We start from the raw sequence: 22,086 nt of genomic DNA, 5'->3' as shown, positions 1-22,086 counted from the left end.
CTTTGTTGGGCCAAAATAAATGGGCTTTTATTGGATTAACTTTTGGAGAAATTTGGGTTCCCTTAAGCATCTCAGTATCAACCAAAGAAGAAAGCATTGCATTTCCATCATGTCTATCAAATAATAATAATAATAATAATAATAATAATAATAGTAATTTAGTAACAAAGACTCCAAAAATCAAAGGTAGTTAATCGATAAGATAATTGTTTGTAAGAAAGTAACTGTTGTAATTTGTAAAACAAATTAAGAAAAGAAATTTTGAAGTAATCTGAGTTTCTGCGAATGAATCAGGCGAAGGCTGAAGGGTTAAAGTTGGAATTGGTCATAAGCTGCAACGATCTGAAATTAACCATTCTCCTTTGCACTTCCAACATTTTATCAACTTCTGCTCTGTTCTTTTCAATCTCAACTATCAAAAAAAGGAATTAAACTTTTACAAAAGCTGTCACAAATACAAAAATAACCCTCTACTTAATTAAATGTTCAAATTTTAGATTATATTCTGATTCTAATATGTTTATGACATTGTTACCTTCTTGAAGAATTCTTTGCTTTTCACGAGCAGCCAAATGAAATTTCAAAGTATGATGCTCAATTTCCAACGACAGATGCTTCTTTCGTTGCTCTGCAATTTCTCCGTGGAGAACTTCTTTCTTCCTCTGCACACCCAACACTCTATACTAAGCTTTTACTATGGCTATAGTACAACATTTTATTCCTCTCATGTAAGCTTTTTTGGAATATATATATATATATATATATATATATATATATATATATATATATATATATTAAAAATAACATGACATTTTTATAATTAAAAAAAAATTACAAACTACTCCAAAACTGATATTCTCCGATGTCTATTCTCAAAAGGGTTTATAGAATTTCGTAAAGTACAACAGATTATGTAAATTTAGTGCCCTAATTTTTCATTAGCGATATTTGTTCTTGGTTAGACATTCGTTTTGAGGAAAGGAAAATCATTTTATATCCAACAACTACGCAAATAAACATTGATTGTTTTTGCATGAACATGCTAAATATATAAAATTGATTGTTTCAATGAACGGTCTTAATCACCTCGTACGCTTTCAATTCGTTTTCTAGCTCATCGATGTATGCAAGTTTCTTCAATCTCGATCTTCGTGCAGCATGTCGGTTTGAAACGATTCTAATCACCAGAAAAACAAAATTATACAAAACCAAAAACATATTTTCATATCTTTATTATAACTATACAAAAATCAAAGAATTAAGACTAAAGTTAGAGATCAAAATATATTTTTCCATAAAGAGGATTTAAATCACAAAGGTTTAATGATTTTTTTCTTTAATTATACATAAACATTTCATCATTATATATGCAAGCATGTAATTAAAAACAGCATATACATACCTTTTAAACTTATTTTTCATTTCTTGCTCAATGTTTTCTTGGACTTCATTGGAAGTGTTGTGATCTCCATTAGGGTTTTCCTCTGTAAGAATGTGATCATTTTCTGGAATGGTGGCAAGCTTATGGAGTGGATTGGAAGGTTTTTGCCATGGTTGAGCTCTTAGAGGAATAGGCTTGATTAAAGTGGGTATCTTTGACCATGTCTTTTCTTCTACTAGGTTCCCTCTAATCTTAAGTTCTCCCATTTTCCTCTGTTCTTTTGTCTCTCTGCAAAACAAGGAGTTATCAAATTTAAGCATAGATTTGCATAAACACAAATATCTTTGCTAGAAAATATGTTATAAATATGTGCATCATCATATTAGAGAAAGTAGAAAACCCACATATAGCATTTTATTATTATTTTTGTATGGACAGAATATATTTTTTGTTGCATTAATAATATGTCAAATTGAGAGAAGGTAAAGAGGAAAACTACATGCATGTAAAAGGAATAGTGTGAAAAATGTTAATGACAAAACATAAAGCTTATGAACATAGGATTATTGATCTGGTAAAATGAATGTTTTTTTTATCTCTTTTTCAACACAAAGAAGATACACGTGTATTTACCAAATATACCTTCTAGAAAGAAGCTTTCTTCCTTAAATACGTGGGAAGAACATGGTATGTTTAGTTGTTGGATTAGTATAGTTTTTGCTAATTCATGTAATGATTGGTGTATTGTTGTCACATGAACCAGGTAACTTGGCGATTAATTAAGATTCCAAAACATTTTTGGGAAAAAATGAATATATTTTAATAAGATATGAATAGATCATTTGCCCCTGATGTGTTTCAGCAAACTACAGTGTCTGACATTAACTTTTGATTTCGATGTTCAAAAATTAAGATGATAAATGTATGTTTGCATTTAGTTCTTGATTAGTATCGTTCTTTTATTCATCTCTAAACTACAACTAATTAAGACGTGTAGTTAAAACAAAAATGGTATTAATTTTTAAACAAAAATGGAAGGCTGGTGTATTAAAATAAATCTAATCAAAACTTACGTAAATTTTAATCGAGCATTTAAACTAATATAGTGTGTTCTATTTTGCTTTTATATTTTTATTTTGTTTGAAAAAAAATCACAATTATATTTTTGCATAGAGAGAGAAAGAGAAGAAGTGTGCATGGAAAGAAGTATATCAATTTATAAAAATTATATATTTACACTTTTGTTTGATAGTATGTTGTTTATGTTCAAACAAATATTGTTATAGTTTAAAAAATAAGGAAATGTATAAAGGTAAATAAAGAAATAATTCAACCAGCTATTAATTAATTAACTTTATAAAAAGTTGTCACCAGTGTATTATGCTTACTTTTTGAAAATTGTCGAGTTTCGCATTCTTTACTTTGTAATTATTCGGTGAGCATGTCAAATTAATTCAGTTTTTATTTATATTTTTGTTAAATGCGCGTTCATTCGAATTAAGTTTTGGTATCATACGTATACATTTTACTTTTATATTAAACGTCTAATCCTCTTTCATTAAAGGTTTTTTTAATGATTTTGTAATATTAATGGAAAATAAATTTTGTAAATAAGAGAAGCCTTTTTACGTTTGTAATATTAAAAAAGTGCAGTGAAAAATTTGTAAATAAGAGAAGCCTTTTTACGTTTGTCTCTTTTTAATCACTGTAAAAAAATCTCATTTTTATCAAATCTTTTGTGATAAAAATAAATTTATATTGCATCCCTCCTGGTCAGATGTAAATGAGACTTTTTTGCATCTAATAATGAAAGATCGTATACAAAAAAAATCTCATTTATTGTTGATTTGAGTGGATTTGAGGGGATTTGAGGGGATTTGAGAGGATTTGAAGATAATTTTTTTTGTCGTTTTTTTAAGCGAATTTGGAGATAAATGAGAGTGAATTTGAAAATAAAATTTGTGAAAATTAGTATAGAATTGTATTGATGTGAGAAATTAAAAAAAATTATTTTCAAATTCACTTTCATTTACCTCCAAATTCGTCCAAAAAAACGACAAAAAAAATTATCTTCAAATCCTCTCAAATCCCCTCAAATCCACTTAAAAGAACAAGTCCTTATGTTTAATCATAAGAGCTAATATGTAAATTTATATCTTGATTACAAATGATCTAACATAATATATTAAGTGCAAATTTTATTTTCCATTTCTTCTTTTCCAAATCTTTTCTTTAATGATGACCATGAGTTTGTTGGAGACTTCATTGATGATCAAAAAGACTATTTTTTTTTATATTTTATATGTGATTTTTTCGTGTTGTGCACTGAGGTTATTAGTTGACTAAACTTTTACTTTGCTTATATTAAATTTTTTATTGTTTTGGGAAAAATCAACAATGTCTCCATTTGTTGTTGATGAGTTTCTCATGGTGATTATGATTGTTTTGTGATGATTACTTTGATTGCATTGAAGTTTTTGTAGATTAAGTGTGTCATTAAGATATGTATTTTATATCTTATTGATTATTTTTAGAATCTTAATAACGAAAGTGTATAAATATCTCCATTATATTCATTTTTTTTGTCTATTATTGTCGTTTGTGTTTAATGTATATAGAACAAAATCATTATAATTATTATTGTTTTTTCATGTTTAACTTTAAAGTCAAAACCAATTATTTTAATTTTTTTTAACATAAAAAAAGTTCAACCTATGTCCGATACTATAAAGTTGGATCTAAATTTACATAAAAAGTCAGAAATATCATAAGTAAAAAAACTTTTTTTATTTCAACGTAAATTGTAATAAATATCTTATATTTCATAAAACATTTATAACGTTTGTATTAATTTTCGTTGGCCACAAAATCAAAGTTTAATGTAAAATTAATTACATTTATTTACTTAAATATTAATATAAATTGCAATTAACATAAATTTTGTCTTGAAATATATATAAAATATGGATTGTAACATGCATATTAATAATGTAGCAAAAGTAATTTATTTTACTAAACTATCTTTCAAGAGAATTTATTAATATTTAAATTTAATTAATTATTTGGTCAGGATTTACGTAAAAATAATTTAAGTCTTAACTTTTAAAAAATCAATATAATTAGGATTTTCTCTTGATAAGTACGATATATTATATGTCAATTGGTAGTTTTTTTATTTATTTAATTTCTTTCTAAATTTTTTATTTGTTTCTTATTAGTTTTTTTATCCACGTCATGTCATATGACTAGTTGTTTCTGGACACGTCGGAGACGAAACTTGCAACTCTGTTACATGACACGTTGGGACATTCTGGAAACGCAGAACCTCTAACCAAACTACATTTCAATTTCAACTTTTAAATGCCTTTTCAATGTATTTTAATTAAACCATTTTTTTAAAACATCTTTTAAACACTTTTTTCATGGATTAAATATATTATTAATTTTTTAATTTTTAATGAAAATTAAAATTAATTAATTTTTAAAATTTTAGTCTAATTTAATTTTTCAATATGTAGATTTGGTTCTTCTAATTTTAATTAATTTATTTGACGTTTAAAATTTCCATTTCATATAATATTTAAATTATTTATATGGTTAAACACATTTTTTATGTTAACTCACAAATAATCTTAATAAAATTTGATTAAAAAAAACTAAATTAATTTTATAACGAAATGAGTTCAAAGTTTTGAAAAGCGAGTAATTTTAATTTTTATTCAAAATTAAGATACCAAAATCATATTTAATTCTTTTTTTTTATTTTAAATAAATAAAGTATTAGAAAATTTAGGATTTTTTTTCAATGAAATTATTTATATTTATATAAATGAATATTTAAATAATGTTTTATTATCTTTTATTTTTTTAATTTAAATTTAAATATAATATTTTATGTAATTATATAATTATTGTTATATTATAATTTTTTATTTGAATAATATATTTTTATTTTATTTTATTTTAAAATTACAAATATCAAATATACTTCTTTTAATATATTTTTTAAAATAAAAAATTAAAATATTAAGAAATATAAAAAAATTACTAATTTTAAAAATAAAATTTTTTATAATAATCATACTCAAATTAAAAAATAATAAAATTTGATAATTTAATATTACTTTTTAAAATATAATATATTATGCTATAATTAATTTTTAATTTGTGATATTTTTATTTTTCATATTCAAACAATTTAAAAAAATTAATTTATTTTATTTGTCTATTAAATAGTAAATTTTTTAGGTTTAATTTATTTTCTTATAGGAGAAGAGATGTTTCAAAGTAAAAAATAATCTCGAGGATGGAATAATATAATTCAATGCAGTTTGTCTTATATGTTGTAATGTTTATGCCTTATATTTTTCCATTTTAATCATATTTATGTATATATGTCATGTTCAAGTTTGTATTTGTGCTTTATAATACATGGTACTCTCAAGTGATAGTGGCAATGTCACGTGTCAACGTCAATTTGAATGTTAGTGTATTTTGTATAACAAATTATTATTTAACACGTTTTGAATTAAATACTCTTATTGATATGTTGATCTCACAACTAAATTATGTATGTAAATTATAACATTTGTGAATTGAGTTTTGAAAATGATTTAGAAAAGTAGAATAAATTTTTATATCTTTCCTTATTATAGCTTATAAAATTGATATATAAGTTTAAACATGCATACTTTAAACTTAACTAATCAAGATTGATTTGAAATGACTAAAGAATTACACTCGGGTAAATTATGATTGATTTATAATTTTATTTAAATAAGTTATATCATATAAAAAAAATTTATTGAGATTGATGAAATTTGTATCTTATACAAAAATGATTATTGAGATCAATGAGAATTGTATGAATTTAAGGTCATACATTTGGGATGGTGTGTGAACTATTATTTGAGTTGTTGATTATGTACTTACACATATGTTATAGTTGAGATTTCCTAGCTTTACTAATGGTCTTAAGACACATTAACTAAGATTTCAAGTGGTGAGATGTTCAGGGAGAAGTTTTATCACATCATAACATGTGTAAATGTTTAACCTAGGTTGTGATGAACTTATCCTTATTTCATGTGGATTTGCTTGTAAATCCACATCTTGGATTGGATCAAAAGTTAGTTTTTGGTAGGATGTAGTTTCGAAAAGAGTGAGTCAATATTTCGCTTGTTGAAATCTTTGATGAAAAAAAATCCATGTGTTGTCTTATGATGAAATCTTTGATGAAAAAAAATCCATGTGTTGTCTTATGATTTTTGAATATCGGTGTTTTGATAGAATTGAATTAGTTTTTGTTATCTAATTTCAGTGTTTCCTTATACATATTTTTTAAAGTAAAAAGTTATTTCAATAACTTACCCTTGCATGTGTTGTTGTTAGGAGTCACGCAATAGGAAAAATGAAAATAATTTCATCAATATTCAAGGGAATCCATTACCAACACCAAAATCAACCAGGCTAGACCCCACCACACATATCAACAAAGTCATTACACAAAAAAATGATGAGCAACACTAACCTCTTTCTAAAAAGAAATGCAAATGATGACATACCTTTAGCCATGACCCAAGCACATTCAAGAAGAGCTAAAGTGATTTATGTAAGGTGAAGCAAAGTTTTTTCTCTTAGGCCATCATGGAGTATTTCTAGACCTTGTATTAAGGGTCGGGTAATGTAGGATTGTGATAATGATTGATTTTACATGTTTTTATGTTTTCATGAATAAATGAACTCTTTCATAACTTTTACCTTGTTTTGTCCCCAAGTTTAATGAGTCTTTATGATTTCTTGTGTTTTAGTTAATATATGCTTGTTTTACCTCTAATCTCTCTTTGAGTGTGTGAAATAAGGAAATAGATAGTAATTATAGAACTCAATGAAGCATGATTGGAGAAAAGAAATGATTTTTAGACAAATACCCACTTTAAAGGTTCTAGAAATAACCTAGGGCTGCAAACATGAAGAGAAGACTCACATGTAGGTATATATTGGCATGGACCAGAAAATCACCATTGCGCTAAGCTGACTCGTTGGGCGAGCTAACTGCTCGCTGACGAGTTTGACAACCTAAACCTGCAATATTGGAGTCCTTGAGAAAAAAATGGTTCAGCCAGCAAGTTACAAGTCAGGGAGCATCGAATTTTAGGCCTAGCTGTGCAAGAATGAAACTGTGTGGCAAGTCTATCAGCCTTGATACACAAAAGTGGGTATTTAATCATGTTTTCACGAGGATTTTGGATATTCCTCATTTCTACACGAACATAATCACCTAGGGTGCTTGGGAGAGGCTTTTAGAGGCTATTTGGAGTATTAGGAAGCTCTCCCTCTCCTCCTTAGGTTTCCTCCTTCATCCATGGTGGTTTTCCCCTTTTGGGGTTGAGGAGGAAGATGGGTTGCATATTGGAGGTGGAAATGAGAAGGAAAGGCGCCATTGAAGCTTGTAGTAGCTGCTATGTTCCTTGAGAAAAGACCTTCATCTTCTTTATGGTTTCAATTTCTTCTCTACCTCTTCAATTTATTGAACCCTAAGTTCTCCACCATCGAAGACTAATCCTATTTGTTGAGATTAGTTGTAAAACTGGGAACTCTTGTGTAATTTATTGATATTAATGATATATGCCTTTCCAGTTCATTTTAGTATTCAATGTCCATACTTAATGCTTGATGTGGATTATTCTCATGCTTCATTTGTGATTTGTGAGGTGTTGGGAAATATCTTTAGAATCTAGATCTAAAATTGAATGCCTAATGGATGTTTGTATCTTTGAATAGAACTTGCTTTATTAGTAATCTTAAACTATTGAACTTTATGCACGGTTGCTTATTAAGGATTCAAGGGATTCAAACTTGATAAGTTATCATAGGCTTAAAGTGATTAGAGATAGGATTTGAGTATGCTTATGAGTTGATTTTGACATGAATAGGAATTAAGATGTTTGTCAATGCATGAGAATGAAATGTTTGAACTCTAGTCTCAACAAATTGTAAACACTCTATGTTACATTTCCTTCCAAACCATCTGTTTGATAAAAATATCAAAAAGGTTTTCTTATGTTTTTTGAACTTTGAGATCCAATTAAGTTAGATTGCAAGAGTTATTGAGTGTTGCAAAAATACCTTGGGAGAAAACGATATTTATCACTTGTTACATTACGATCGGTGCACTTGTCATTGGTTTAACAACTATCAAATTTTTATCAACATAAATTCTCATCTAGATTACCACTAATTGGTTTGTTGAGAGAAAGGTGTGATTAATTTTGAGGAGAGTATGATGAGTTTCGCCTAGAGCTGGAGAGAAGACACTGAGACATGGTGTTAGAGGACCTCCTTAACGAAAAAGATGAAGTGATGGTGAAATAGTTATATGCAAATGCATATCAACCAAAAGGAAATGGGCCAAGACAATGCAAGGTGTGGGTGAAGCTTATCAAATATGACAAGAGGACCTTAAATACCTTCCTAAGGATAACTGCAACTCCTTTTGGCCAAGTGACACCCTTTAACGCATTCTTGATTGGCCATAAGGACTATGAGGAGATATCTTCAACTTTATGCATCCTTAGCTACACTTACATGTTAGGTGTTATTGACATATGCTAGTTCATATTCTTCAGAGCACTTGAACTCTTTGGCACAAATGTGTAGTGCCTTCCCCTTCACCAACCTTAGGCCCAACACACATACTTTTGATTGTAATATGGAGATGTTGTATCTCATTAATGGGATAGTGACGGGGATGAATATGGATGTCGGTTCCCATATGTATCAAGACATAACCTACACCGCAAACATGTCCAATGTAAATTTAGGCTTCCTTGAATCACCGCTCTTTGTAGGGAGAAGGGAGTTTATTCTGACACCCATGTGCTTCTCTCCCTCCAGCCCACCATTGATAAGAAGTTTATAAAAAAGAACTACATTAATAGAGCGAAGCTCTCTACTTTCGATGATCCTACCCTTGCCCATGCACCCAGAGTCGCTGACCCCTCTCATCCTACATGTGAAGCTCTTGTTGCATTTGAGGCTACCTTCCAAGCAACCATGCCCAAGATGTTTTCTTGGCAGGAAGATATGATGATAGGCTATCAGGCAATCCGGCAAGGACAAATTGCCGTCATGGACAACATGTACTAGTTGTCTCATGGTGTCTAGACTTTCCTGATGATACTCTTATGACAAGAACCCAATTCGAGGGACATGCTTCTTGGCCTAAGGGTAGGCCTTAATCTCAGTGGGGGAAGCTTCAATGTTGCCCATGATGAAGGAGCAGAATGAGCTGATGCTAAAAAAGGCCAGGAAGGTTAAGAGGATCCTGACACAACTTGAAGACCATAGTCATCGCAATAATTCTATTTGAGTATTTGAGGATGTTTACATTGTTGTTTTTGTCGTTTTAGTTTCTCTTAGTCTATTTTAGTTTTTTATATCAGTATTTTAGTTTATATTAAAATAATTTCATGTGGTGTTTTAAATTGATTTTTTGTGGTCAACCTTGTTTTTGGGTGTCTTTCTTTTTGCTTTTGGGATTTAGAGCTTTGATTTCCTTGCATGATAACTTGTGTAATCTTAAGAAAATCCTTGCAAATTTAAGTGCTAAGATTATGGATGTGGTTGCAATATGATTCATTCTTTATCCTTTTTTATTATGACCTAGAGGATTGAATATTTGAGTGTGATAAAAATGCATATATAGAGCAAGTGAGAAAGTTGTTGTTATGCATTTGATTTTTGCAGGATTATTTTAAATGCATACATACACTTGATTGGAAATGAGAAAGTCAATTACTATTTTGTGAAATGAAGCTTCTTGACCAAATGACTACCCCTAATGCCCAACATTGAATCTTTTGTAAACCTTTTGAGCTTTGTAAATTGTCTTGTGACCCTTAAGCTTGTAAAATAAAAGTTTACCTTGCCCCAAATCCTAGAAGAAGAGAATAAGAAATATGTTAAGGAGGGTGTGAGTTGGGACTAGAGATGGAAAAATACCCACGTTTGTAGGTAAAATCCGTTGCAGATAGTTGGTAACTACAATTAACTGGTACCCGTGGGTAGTAGATAATTGGTTTAATGTCTTCAAAGGTCCCTATTTTGGTCTGAAATCTTAAATAGGTCCCTTTTCTTTTTTTCATCTCAATTTTTTTGTAAAATTGTCGCAATTAAAGGTCTGCTGTCAAATTGGACAAACGACCGTTTAAGTGTTGGTTACGTGGCATGGTAAGAGTTGACATTAATGAGACGTGACATTAAACCTGTTTCTTTTTATTCTTTTTTTTTTAAAAAAGAAAAAAAATTTCAGGTGAGCTGTTGACTCATTAAGTCTTCTTCTTCTAAGCCAAGGCAAAACCTAGGGAGTCAAATATGCTTTCGGACATGAGCACCTTCCCCACATCGTGGCAGACTTTCCACCTGGCTAGAAGTGTCGTCGGTGATGCCGATTGTTATCGAACCTCATCGACCACTACACGCTCCCTCTTCTCTTCTTCCAGCCTTGGGTCACACCGTTGTGTGTTTCACGGTCCGTTAGAGCCGTCGGCCACCATCATCCAAATCAGAAGCACCACCGCCATTCGCGGGGTTCAGTCTTTTCGCATTCCCCTTTGTGTGTGATAGAGGAGTTCAGCCACCCCTTCCTCAAAACGGATAATCACTATATGATGAACGAACTCCCTGATCCCCTTGAAGTCTTCTTTGTTGTTCTCTTCCTATGATGTAAAATTTGGGAATTTTTATTTAGAATCTGCTATAAAAACGGTAAGAGTAAAATTGATTTGTGGTGGAATTTTGAGAATGATGAATCTAGAAATATGGGGAAGGGAACATGATGATGAGAACGAACTGATGGTGGGAGAGGTGCGAGCTCTATGATTTGTGTTTGTAATGGATGATAATTGAAGATGTTTGAGAAAGAAAGACCAGAGATGATGAAAATGGGTTCCAGTAATTGAAATTGGGCTTGAGGTCAGATTTTCAGATCCCCCCTCTTAAGTCGAAGTTCCCCCTCGTTTGTATCATTCAGGTACTGCAACAGGATGAAGATTCAATCGAACAAAGAACGCGATTTTCCCCTTCAAACGAACCCTAATAATAAGAACCCTCAATATTTTTCCCCAATCTCAGTTGCATATCTCAATTAAAGGGGGCTGCCCTTAAATTTTTTCATTTTCACCCCTTTGCCTTTCCCTCAATCTGATTTCACCTCTCCCCATACAATTTTTTGATAAAAAACTCAATTTTAATGTCACGTTTGATTACTCATTCAACTGACCATGCCACGTTACCAAAACTTAAACGACCATTTGTTGAATTAAACGACAGGCCTCTAATTGAATCAATTTTACAATAAAAGGGACCCAATTGATACTCCGAAAAGAAAAGGAACCTATTTAAGATTTCGAAACAAAATAGGGACCTTTAAAGACATTAAACCTAGATAATTTAGTACTCGCTCATTAATGAGTCAGGTTCGGGTATCATACTATCCATACCTGCGGGTATCAACTACCTGTTAAGGAAATGAAATTACATTTTTATCCTTATTAGGTTTAAGTTGCAATTGAAGTTTTATCCAAAGATGTATTTTTTGCTAGTAATATTTTAGAAAACACACTGAATCGATTAAAGTTATTTCAAAAAATAGAAATAAAAAATTACATTATTTTAATATTTACATATAAATGTCATAGTTACTTATGAGATTCATATAGACCCTTGTGCTTCTCCGTCAAACTCATTCATTATATGATATAGAAACTAGGGAGATGGAATAGATCATTGTGCTTCCACATCAAACTCTTTCATTAAATGATATAGGAATTGAAAAAGTCACATGTTCATATATCTCATGCCTACATATAGTTGTGACCTTTGCATTATGTTTTCATATTTATTTTCTCCTTTAAAATTCTACCCTTTCGTCCTTAAAACTTGTTTTGCTTTTTTGTGAGATTATTGTCACTTAAATAATTATTTTAAGACTTAATTATAGTTTTGCTCTTTTCTATTATCTTCATTTCTTACAATTTAATTTGGGCCTCAGTTAAAAACTCATAAAATATTTTTTTTAAATACTTGCTGGTATCTAACGAGTATCCGCAAGTTGAAAAAAATTCGCTAGGTTTTTTTTATTCGAGTATCTAGTGGGTAATGAGACAGATAACATGTACAATTTTTCATGCGAGTCAAGTAATAGGTAGACACTATCTGTGTGTCATCCCTAGTTGAAACTAAGTTTGGGGGAAAACAAAAATGTTTGAGAGAATAAAAGTGATTTAATTGGGAATCATTCATATAAAAAAAGAAAGAGAAAAACAAGATAAAAAGGTTCCATGGGTTAAGTTATAAGAGGAATATGGGGTTAGGTTATATGTACATATGGTAAAAGATGATGATGAATGGCTTATCCATATTCTTATTCTCCTCTTCTCAAGTGGTATATTTGATTCCATGAAAAACCATGTTTCTTCTAGCCAAGCCAAGTTACAACCTTTGAAAGACCTTTTGATCTAAATCAAGATGTGTGAAGTGTATGAATGAGATGATATGAAAAAGTTGATGGAGTAGTTTAAGACATGTTGAGTTTGAGTTGTATTTGATAAACAATTTTGTGTTGAGGGAAACACTGACTTTATGTGAGCTTTAATGATTCTTTTCTTTGGTAGTCACATTTTATTCTGGGTTTAAGGAATTGTTTGATAGAAGTGCCATGCCATATCTGAACTCTTGGAAATGCAAGTGCAATTCTCGATTTTATGACCATGATAGTGCGTTTGAATATCTTTTGCTCCTGTATTTTGTTTTTCCAGGCTAGCCTTACCTTTCCTTGTTGTTTTTGGCAGGGGGACGTGAAAAAGTTTAAGTTTGGAGGAGATGATAAGTGTAATAATTACCTATTATTCACACTTATTAGAACTCCTCATTTGTGTTTATATCATACTTTTTGTGTTGATTTCCATGAAAAGATGCAATACTTGTACATAGTTTTTATAGATAGACATAATTATTTGTTTTTGGTTTATTTTGTAGAAAAATGGAAGATTGGAGAAGATTAAAGAGATGTTGTCGAAAGCCACTCGCCCAGCGAGTCATCAACACTTGCCTAGCGAGACTTTGGCAACACTAATGTAACCAAGAAGCCCAACGAGTAGAACAAACCAATGTGTTAGAAAAGCTACCCCTTGCTCAGCGAGAGGATTCTAGCCCAACGAGAAAGCACTTTTTAGTGAATGGTTTAAATGTCGAGAGTTGAAGAAAAAGAGTTTTTTGGACATGGAAGCAAACCTTAAGCTTAAGACATGGGTTGAGGCATTTCTAGGCTCTCATCCATCCCCCTTGACCAAGGAAGCTTCTAATCTTTTTCAAGTGAACGTCCTTTGTCTTTCTAGAGCTCTCTACTTTAACTATAAAAGGAGAAGCTTCTCCTTTTGTATTTTCTTAGAACTTGAATTATATTAGTGAAATTTTGCCAAAATTGCAAGACTCACTTTTCTAAGTTCGCTTGGAGTTGTTTCTTTTCTAGACTCTTTCTACCTTTTTCCTTCAAGGTTAGCCTAACCTCCTTCTAGGATGCATCAATTACCCATTCATCAAGACACTTCATCTCATCTTCTTCATGCTTCCACGCCATCATCAACTTCATTAAGGGATCTTCATCAACTTTGTTGAAGGAGCTTCCATAATTGTCTTTAGGTATTTCTTTTATATGCATAACCTTTACTCTTAAGCTTTATTTTCTTGATTGTCTTATTCAACACTCTCAATTTTGTCTCACCATAGCTCATTTTGAAGAGTTTTTGTTCATTTTGACCTTTATTTCTATTCTACTTAGATTTCTAGCTCTCGAATTTGGTTTGATTTTTGGTGTAGGAACTTCTTTGAAGAAAACCGAACCTAGAGATAACATCTTAGAAGATTGGAGACCTCTTTGGACCATGAAGCCTTAAGGAGGAGACAAGAAGAGGAGTGAAACACTTTGGAGAGGAACAAGCATCATTTATTTACATTTTTTAAGTTGTAAAATTGTCTTGTTTTTGGACTTGTAACTCACGGTCTTGTTAGGTGTCTCAGAGGAGTCTTTGGTGCTCAATCTCATCTCCTAACAAGAACCTGTAAACCATATTTGAAAACATTTTTAGTTAGTAAAGATATAAAGGTTCCAAAAGACCTTCTAATTTTACCATTAGGCCACATGGTCTAGTTTAATTGTTTATAGTTTATTGTGTGTCCACTTTTACATCAAACCTAATTTCATTTAAGAAGTTTGATGCATGGTTTGAAATAAACTTTGACTAGAAAATGTTTAGATTTTAAGTAATTCTTACTGATTCTCATCATTCATATCTTGGGAGTGAACTTGAAATCTTTTCCCCTCCTGAAATCTTTTAAGAATTTTTTTTTTAAATACAAGTTTGTTTTTGCATTGCATATTTTTTTTTTCCAAAAAAGCTTAAGAATATCTAAGGTAACTTCTTACCAAATTGAATATTTGGCCAAAATTCTAAAATCACTTAAAATTTGACAAAAACAATAATCTATTTTGAAAGAAAAAGAGTTGAAAGAGTTAAAAAAATCAATATCTTGTCATCTTAAAAAGAGAACTTAAAATTCTTAACCAAAAAATAAATAAAAAAAGATATAAGAAAAAAAAGTAGAAACAGAGGATCAAATAATTCTTAAAATATTTTTTTTAGAAAGGCTCAAATTTATAATAGAAAAATGAATTATTTGTTATTATTATATTATGTTAGATATATGACTGATGGCACAGAAGGCAAAATCATGTGTTTATTCTGACATGGAGAAGTAACATGTACAGTTATCAATTTATTAATTTGTACAACCCTTCTTCACTTCTGAAAACATCTTTGTCATCATTGCACAGACCAAGTTTCACTGAAGCCTCTTCTACAAATAAGAAAACTCACTGAAGGAATTTGCATTTATTCAAAGTGCTCCCAGTTTTTAGTAATCACAGTTGATGTTGGAAATGAAGTTGGTGACTTCAAGCTTCCAACTCCTGATTCAAATGCCTCCCAAATTACTGGTACTGCATTCATGTTACCACCATTGCTAAATGCACCACAATTTCTTGCCTTCAGGTTGTCAACTGTGTCCACATAACGTTGTACACGACGAACCTGTGTTCAAACAAAAACTTATGTGTCAGATTTCACTATCAACTTGGAGTCTGCATAAAGTGAGAAAGTGATGGGAACTATCCAAAAACTCACCTACTTAACATAGTCTAATTCTCGTATCAAAGGACACAACATATATAAATTAAGCTCATATGACGATAATGATAATAATTTAATACTAGAATTGCTGCAAATAAAGTATTAACCTCAAATCTTCTCTGTACTTTGGCTTCTCCATCGGCAGCAATGGAATCCAGTTTAAGCAATTGGAGCATTAGCAGTTCTGTCAAGATTGAGAATTCTTTGTCTTGAATCTTAGTACCACCAAAAACAGTTGTCTCCAAAGCAACCACCTAAAAACCATCAAACATTGCTACCATTATTTTCAAAATTCCAATGAAGTTATTCTGTTTTCATGACAAGGAAAAGCACCTTCTTATGTAGCTTGTCAACTTCTGTTCTGACAGTGGAGATGGCTTCCCATGCCTTCAAAATATCTTCACTCTTCTGCATCTCCTCGAGCTTCTTCTCTTTGCTGGCTGGATCCTCAAGCAATACAACCTTAGACATGTCTTTCAGCCCCACCATATGCAAGCATTCCTCATCCTCCTTCTCTTTCCCTCTAAATAGTAGCCTTTGCTCCTTAGGCTCAAGACCAGTCTCGGTTGCAAGCACCCCTTTTAGATGCCCTTCCATTCGGACAAAACAGAACACTCACTCATCAATCTCAGAATCTAGCTACTTATAATTCTAACAACATGCCTGCTCTGAATTCTAACAACCTTTTTCAACATAACGATAAAGTTACTCTCGCCAAAACGTATGCTTTCGGCAAAGTCAATGTCAAACAAAGATTAAACATAAAAGGGAAGAAGGGGATTGATGGGTTAATATTGTCAGGACCTGAAGGACTGATTCCAACATCTCCTAAAGCCAAAGAGAAATTTCCCACTTGGTACTTCTTATGAGATAAAATAAAACCCATGTAAAAAACAAAAAAAAAAAAGTGATCTTTTGGATGATTTCAAAACAGGTTATAAATTATGAATTGTAATGAACGTTACCCTTTTGATGCCAGGATCCAAGGTGTGTAAATTAGGAAACAGTAGGAAATAAGTTCCCCCAAATGAAAACAATCCTATGCTTACCAAAAGTGGATTGTGCAGGAACAGTGAGCTCATGGTGATAGGAACCATGAGAGACCTTGATTTTGATCATGGGACTAGAAGAGGAGTCAAGGGATTGTCTCTTCTGAACAAGCATGCCACCAGGTCTGAGCTCCCAATCTATGCTTCCCTTAACCCCATCATTAGCTTCACCTTTTGAAGATGATCTTTTCATTGGAAACAGTAAAATTGGTAAAATATAGCAATAGGATGATAAAGAGAGAAGAAGGTGGAGCTAACTGAGAGAAGCAAGAGAAGAATCAGAAGAAGAAAAGAAGTCACTGGAGTAAGCAAACAAAAGGGGTTTCGGACAGGGACCCCTCAACTGTCTTTTGCAAAAACAACACTTGCTCAGTTACAAGAAAGTAGACTTGGTACAAAACTATACCGTACACACACTGTTAACACATGCAAAATCATTTCAACGTATGTAGCATATTGATTAGAATCATTACCCTTTTTTTCTCTTTGAATCATAGCTTTGGGGGTGTTCACATTGGACCTGACACAGACATTGAATGAACAAGACATGCTTCCAACTCAACACTTATGAAAACTGTAAGTTTTAGTACGATAACATGCCAAACTTTTTTTACTAAGCCTGTTTAACACCAATGTTCTGTTCAATTCAACCACTGTGGAAACATTATTGCTACACGCCAATTTGCCTGTGCGGGTTGACCCATACTATGGAACCACGTCATGCACATGCAGAGATGTACTCGTAGAGGAATTAACGTCACCCAACATTTTTAATTTTAATTATGTCTTTCTTATGACACATTCTCACTGAGTTCTCTTCATAACTGTTCTGATATAATCAAAAGACTGATGAAAAGAATAGTAAACAATATTTTATAAATACGTTACGTAATAAAGACAAAATTATTTAATTTAAATGATTGGATTGAACTCGAACGAAAGATACATCAATGCACACAGTTTCTTTTATATAAATATGAATTCTCTACTTTTAGGAGGAAGCATGAATTCTCAAGAATCCAACAGTCGTACTGTAGTAATGAGTTTACCCGAAAGACTCTTAATAATTTTAAAAGTTAATAAAAATTTAAAGATATAATATTAAGATATAATATGGGGTTAATTATAAAATTCTTTAACTTGTACGAAAAATTGAATTTGATCTACGTTTTTTAATTATTTTTGTTTTTAAACTTTATTAATAAATGGATTTAGTTATCTTAATCTAATGTTAAAGATTTATTAATGTATTAAACAATTTTGTCACCTATATATCTATGTCTGTGTGTTGATACGTGACAACGGAATTTACAACGTCAATATATATGTAATGTTGTTTTGTTTCGATAATTAAATATATCATTAATAAAGTTTGGAAATAAAAATGATTGAAATCAGGAATGAAATCCAATTTCACAAATATTAAAAAATTAAAAACAATTTAATCCTTTAAAATTTTAAAATATATATATTAAAAATTTGTAACAAATAATTTATTGTTTATAAGAACATAGAATAAAAATAAAAATATAAGTATTTAAAATTTTATTTTATTTCTTGTAATTTCATATGTTTTTTAACTTATTTTTTACTTTTTTTATATCATAATATAATTTAAATATTTTTACTGCATTTAATTGTATATAATATTAATATTAATATAAAAAACTTATTTTATAATTAACTAACCAAAATATATGTAGGATCCTATTTTACAATTGATTGATTGAAACATATGCGTTCTCTTATTCACGTATGTCTTATTGAATAGAACATTCTTATTCAAAAAGATATTAATTGTTAGAAAATATAAACATGAGAGAAGAAGAAAAAGGTAGAAGAGAGAATAAGAGAGAGTGGAAACTAATTTTCTATGTTATTACTAAGAGGAAGAGTCTTGTTCATACATTCAAAATGTGACCAAAAGAATAAAACTCAAAAATTACAAATAGTTAAATATAATAAAGAGTAATCAATCAAGTAATGGTAATGAATCAAAACATTGATAGAAAAATAAAAGTAATAGAGAATACTCAAACTAAAATCTTGTTCGAGAAAAGAATCATGTATGAGCAAACATGTCAACAACAATCAGGCACATAGATCCAGATCAACAGAAGCAGCAGAGTATATAGTTTATTAGAAAAGACAATTTAACAATTCTTAGACACCCAATTCTTCAACAATTAGAGTTACTGTTACTAAAAGTATGCAAAGAAATAATAAGAATTATTGTTGTGTGAGAGCAGAGCAATTGCTTTTAAAATTCTTACAGAACTATAAATATATTCAAATTGAGAGTTTGCGTACTGATAGTGATTTTGCCTAATATTATTGTTTCAAAATGCACACCATTTATATATAAAAGACGATCATAATGTTTATAAATGCTTTTAAGAACATTTTTTAACAAGTTTTTGGATGCATTAAAGGAAAGGTTTTGATTATTTGAGAGACTCTGTTCAACAAAAGTGAGTTTGATAGTAGCTACCTCACCCATTTGATTTTTTATTAAGAGGCAATTACTAAAAATAATGTGAACATGATGAAGATCCAGTGTGATGTCAACCATAAGATTGTCATAAATACTAGGTTGAATTCATGATGAGGAATATGCTATAACTGCCAAGGTCTATGAACCTAAGATGGAAGGTGGAGCATCATACTCAGTATAGAGGATGTTTTATGGTCTCTACAGAAAGATAGTTCCATTTTTTAAATATAGTTATTGTTGTTTCATAAGTCACAGCAGAGCATATCATATATAATTCTCAAAGGATGAATATGACAGTGAAAGCCCAGTAAATGGTCTAAGACAGCCTTATTAAAGCCACTGACGGTGAAGTTGGAGAAGTACCAAAAATATGGATGAAATAATCCCCCAATCTGGTGCCCTTCAAATAGTAATGGAGACAACACCGCCTCCTTCGCTTCGATGAAACGCAACAGCACCGCCTGCTCCATTCACATACAGGAATTCACCAGCGCCGGAATCCTCTCATTCACGATTTACCAAACATCAACAACAAAAAAACCAATAGATTAATCAATCACTCCTTCGCTTCGATGAAACGCAAGAAGGTGAACCAGAACGATAGAAGGAGAGGTAATTAACCTAGTTTATGGAACCGAACTCGACGACTTTGTCAAGCTACGATTGTGGGATCCAAGTCAACTTTTTTCTTGATCTTTCTTCTAACTCCAAGTTTGGGTTAAAGTTGTTATTTTACTATATATGCATTGAACCGAAGACGTCAAAAGTAAATAAGAAGGGTTAAATATGTTTTTAGTCCCTAAACTATTGGTCGTTTCTGGTTTTCGTCCCTATTTCAAAGTAAAGTACAATTTGGTCCTCATTCTTTTCGAAACGTTTGTTTTAGTCCTTGGAACTTTGGTTTTAGTTCTCATTTTGTTGCTAAATGAGGACGAACTTTTTAAACGGTGTTAGTTTTTGAGGACTAAAACGAGCGTTTTTGAAAAGAATGAGGACCAAATTGTACCTTACTTTGAAAGAGGGACGAAAACCAGAAACGGCCAATAGTTTAGGGACTAAAAACATATTTAACCCTAAATAAGAATTGGATAATACTAATAATAAATGTATATTAAATATAATCAATTTATCCTAATACTTCAAACTTATGATTATAGATTTCATAATGAGTTTCAAATTAACATCAACCTAATTACGATCCAATGAATAGGTTTAGCATAATTATTTTTAGCATTAACCTTCGCTTAAGGTCAACCGCTATATTTTCTGGGTGTTTCAGACTCGCATAATTGTCTGGTCTTGAGCTGACTGGTCGATCATACTATAGACAAGCCCCAAACCTAAGCATGTCTTAGTATGCGAAAGGGTTTTTAGTTGGAGAAGGTTTCGCGTGTTTTGGAGAGAAAGAGAGATTTTTGTGTAACTGATCGGTCTACTACACTTAATTATGTTAGGAGTTTCTTCCTAATCGTGCTAGTTGATGGAAGTTATAACTGATGGGAGTGGAACACATGACTTTTCAGAATTCGTGAGTATGTTGAATTGAAAGGTCGTGAACTGTGTGGATTGTCAGATCTTGTTTATTTCAACGGTCGCGTTTCGTTTATTTAAGCGCCCATTTTGGCTATAAATAAGGGATAAGGTCAATGTCATTTTCACCATTGTCATCTACATTCCTTCCATAACCTAACTCCTATTCTTCCTTTTATCTAAGGTAATAATGTAGACCGTTGTGTTGTCTTCGTTTGAGGAGTCTGTGGGGAGAGGAGGTTGGGGGTATGCTGATAGCGAAGACTTGGCTTGCCAGTTATATGAGGCCAAAAAGTCATGCGTCACATACGATGAGGGTAAGAAGAAGGCAATTACCTCCCTTACGGATGCCCAAACAGCTATCCAACTTCAACGAAGGAACGATGACCTAAAGATGTAGCTCCAAAGCACAACTAACAACTATAATGAGTTGTTGACCAACGTGAAAGCTTGGTGAAGATGAAGGATGACTTGGTGAAAGAAAAAGAAGATCCTAGCAAAGTGATATTTGTCTAACACACCAACGACTTCAACAAAGTTATTACCCAAGTGACGCTCTTCTTCGATATCTTGGATAATTATGAAAGATTTAATGTGATGAAACGGGTATTGATGGTCAACTGATTAACCTAAATCCTCCTACTAAGGTTGAGGCTGAGCAACCAGCTGAGCAGGAGGAACCCCACGTGTTGAGGTTCACGATCACGTTGAAGTTGTCAAGGAATAGGAGGATGAAGGTTTCGTGGGTGAGGAGGAATGAGCATTCTCCTAGGGTGTATAAGGGTTAGAACATCTTTTGTTTTCTTTTCTTAACATTGGTGATGGTCGTTCACCAAACAAGGCTTTTGGGTTAGGCCGCCTTCTTGGGGTTCGACCCTATTTTGTACATGCCCCCACATACATTAATGAAATTGGAATCTCACTTATTCATTTATTTTCCTTTATTTGGTCGTTGTTTATCGCTCGATTTGTTTGCTCCCTCACTTATAACTTGGCATGAATTTTCCTTATTTACTTATTGACTTGGTGGATTATTACATTACTCAGTATGTTGCCCATTGAGCTTATGCAACTTAACTTATCCTAAAATTTTAAGTTAATTTGCACTGATCGATATCCTAAACGTAGTGATTCGTTAGGAGAATCTTGTGTGTCTTATCTTATTGGAGATTGATCGAGTGTGTTCCTTATTAGAAGCGTTCTCTAGATCTACGCTTTACAAGTCAGTGAGAATTCATGAAGAACTTTATTAATCAATCGGTGGGTACTTGGAGTTTACTTAGAACATTCCCCAGACTCCGGCTTGGCGATACAACTAGAGTTCATGGAGAACGTTCCTCGTCGATTGGTGGGCACTGGGAGTTCACTTAGAATGTTCCTTAG

The 22,086-nt window shown here is 31.5% G+C and overlaps 2 protein-coding genes across 3 annotated transcripts; both read right to left on the bottom strand.

Annotated features, from left to right (window-relative positions):
• Nucleotides 1-290: 290 nt before the first annotated feature.
• LOC124826661 (uncharacterized) lies at nucleotides 291-1,647 on the bottom strand. The gene is made up of 4 exons (XM_047299553.1): nucleotides 1,403-1,647; nucleotides 1,087-1,177; nucleotides 536-662; nucleotides 291-412 (listed from the first exon to the last, which is right to left on the bottom strand). Exons 1-4 carry the CDS (start codon nucleotides 1,645-1,647, stop codon nucleotides 291-293), a joined length of 585 nt encoding a protein of 194 aa, XP_047155509.1.
• A 13,513-nt stretch (nucleotides 1,648-15,160) lies between these two features.
• On the bottom strand, nucleotides 15,161-19,866 carry LOC124826658 (BAG family molecular chaperone regulator 4-like). 2 transcript variants are annotated; one of them, XM_088105618.1, is made up of 5 exons: nucleotides 19,537-19,866; nucleotides 16,680-16,864; nucleotides 15,964-16,220; nucleotides 15,738-15,884; nucleotides 15,161-15,531 (listed from the first exon to the last, which is right to left on the bottom strand). In XM_088105618.1, the coding sequence occupies exons 2-5, from the start codon at nucleotides 16,792-16,794 to the stop codon at nucleotides 15,334-15,336; spliced, it is 717 nt and encodes a 238-aa protein (XP_087961744.1). In that variant the 5' UTR covers nucleotides 16,795-16,864; nucleotides 19,537-19,866; the 3' UTR covers nucleotides 15,161-15,333. The 2 variants fall into 2 exon arrangements, with proteins under 2 accessions (XP_087961744.1, XP_047155506.1); XM_047299550.2 differs by lacking the exon at nucleotides 19,537-19,866 and having other exon boundaries at nucleotides 16,680-17,227.
• Between the last annotated feature and the right edge of the window lie 2,220 nt (nucleotides 19,867-22,086).

The sequence above is a fragment of the Vigna umbellata genome, chromosome 1, assembly GCF_029865625.1.
Source record: "Vigna umbellata cultivar VRB3 chromosome 1, Vumbellata_1.0, whole genome shotgun sequence".
Taxonomy (NCBI): Eukaryota; Viridiplantae; Streptophyta; class Magnoliopsida; order Fabales; family Fabaceae; genus Vigna; species Vigna umbellata.
The sequence above is the reverse complement of the archived record's forward strand: the minus strand, read 5'-3'. Positions and strand labels throughout refer to the sequence as shown.

Coding starts and splice junctions, on each gene's coding strand:
- LOC124826661 (XM_047299553.1), bottom strand. CDS start 1,647: ATGGGAGAACTTAAGATTAGAGGGAACCTAGTAGAAGAAAAGACATGG. Junction 1,178..1,402: donor ATGAAAAATAAGTTTAAAAG/GTATGTATATGC, acceptor TCTGGTGATTAG/AATCGTTTCAAACCGACATG. Junction 663..1,086: donor ACGAATTGAAAGCGTACGAG/GTGATTAAGACC, acceptor TTGGGTGTGCAG/AGGAAGAAAGAAGTTCTCCA.
- LOC124826658 (XM_047299550.2), bottom strand. CDS start 16,872: ATGAAAAGATCATCTTCAAAAGGTGAAGCTAATGATGGGGTTAAGGGA. Junction 16,221..16,679: donor TCCTGCACAATCCACTTTTG/GTAAGCATAGGA, acceptor TCCGAATGGAAG/GGCATCTAAAAGGGGTGCTT. Junction 15,532..15,737: donor AAGTACAGAGAAGATTTGAG/GTTAATACTTTA, acceptor GTTTGAACACAG/GTTCGTCGTGTACAACGTTA.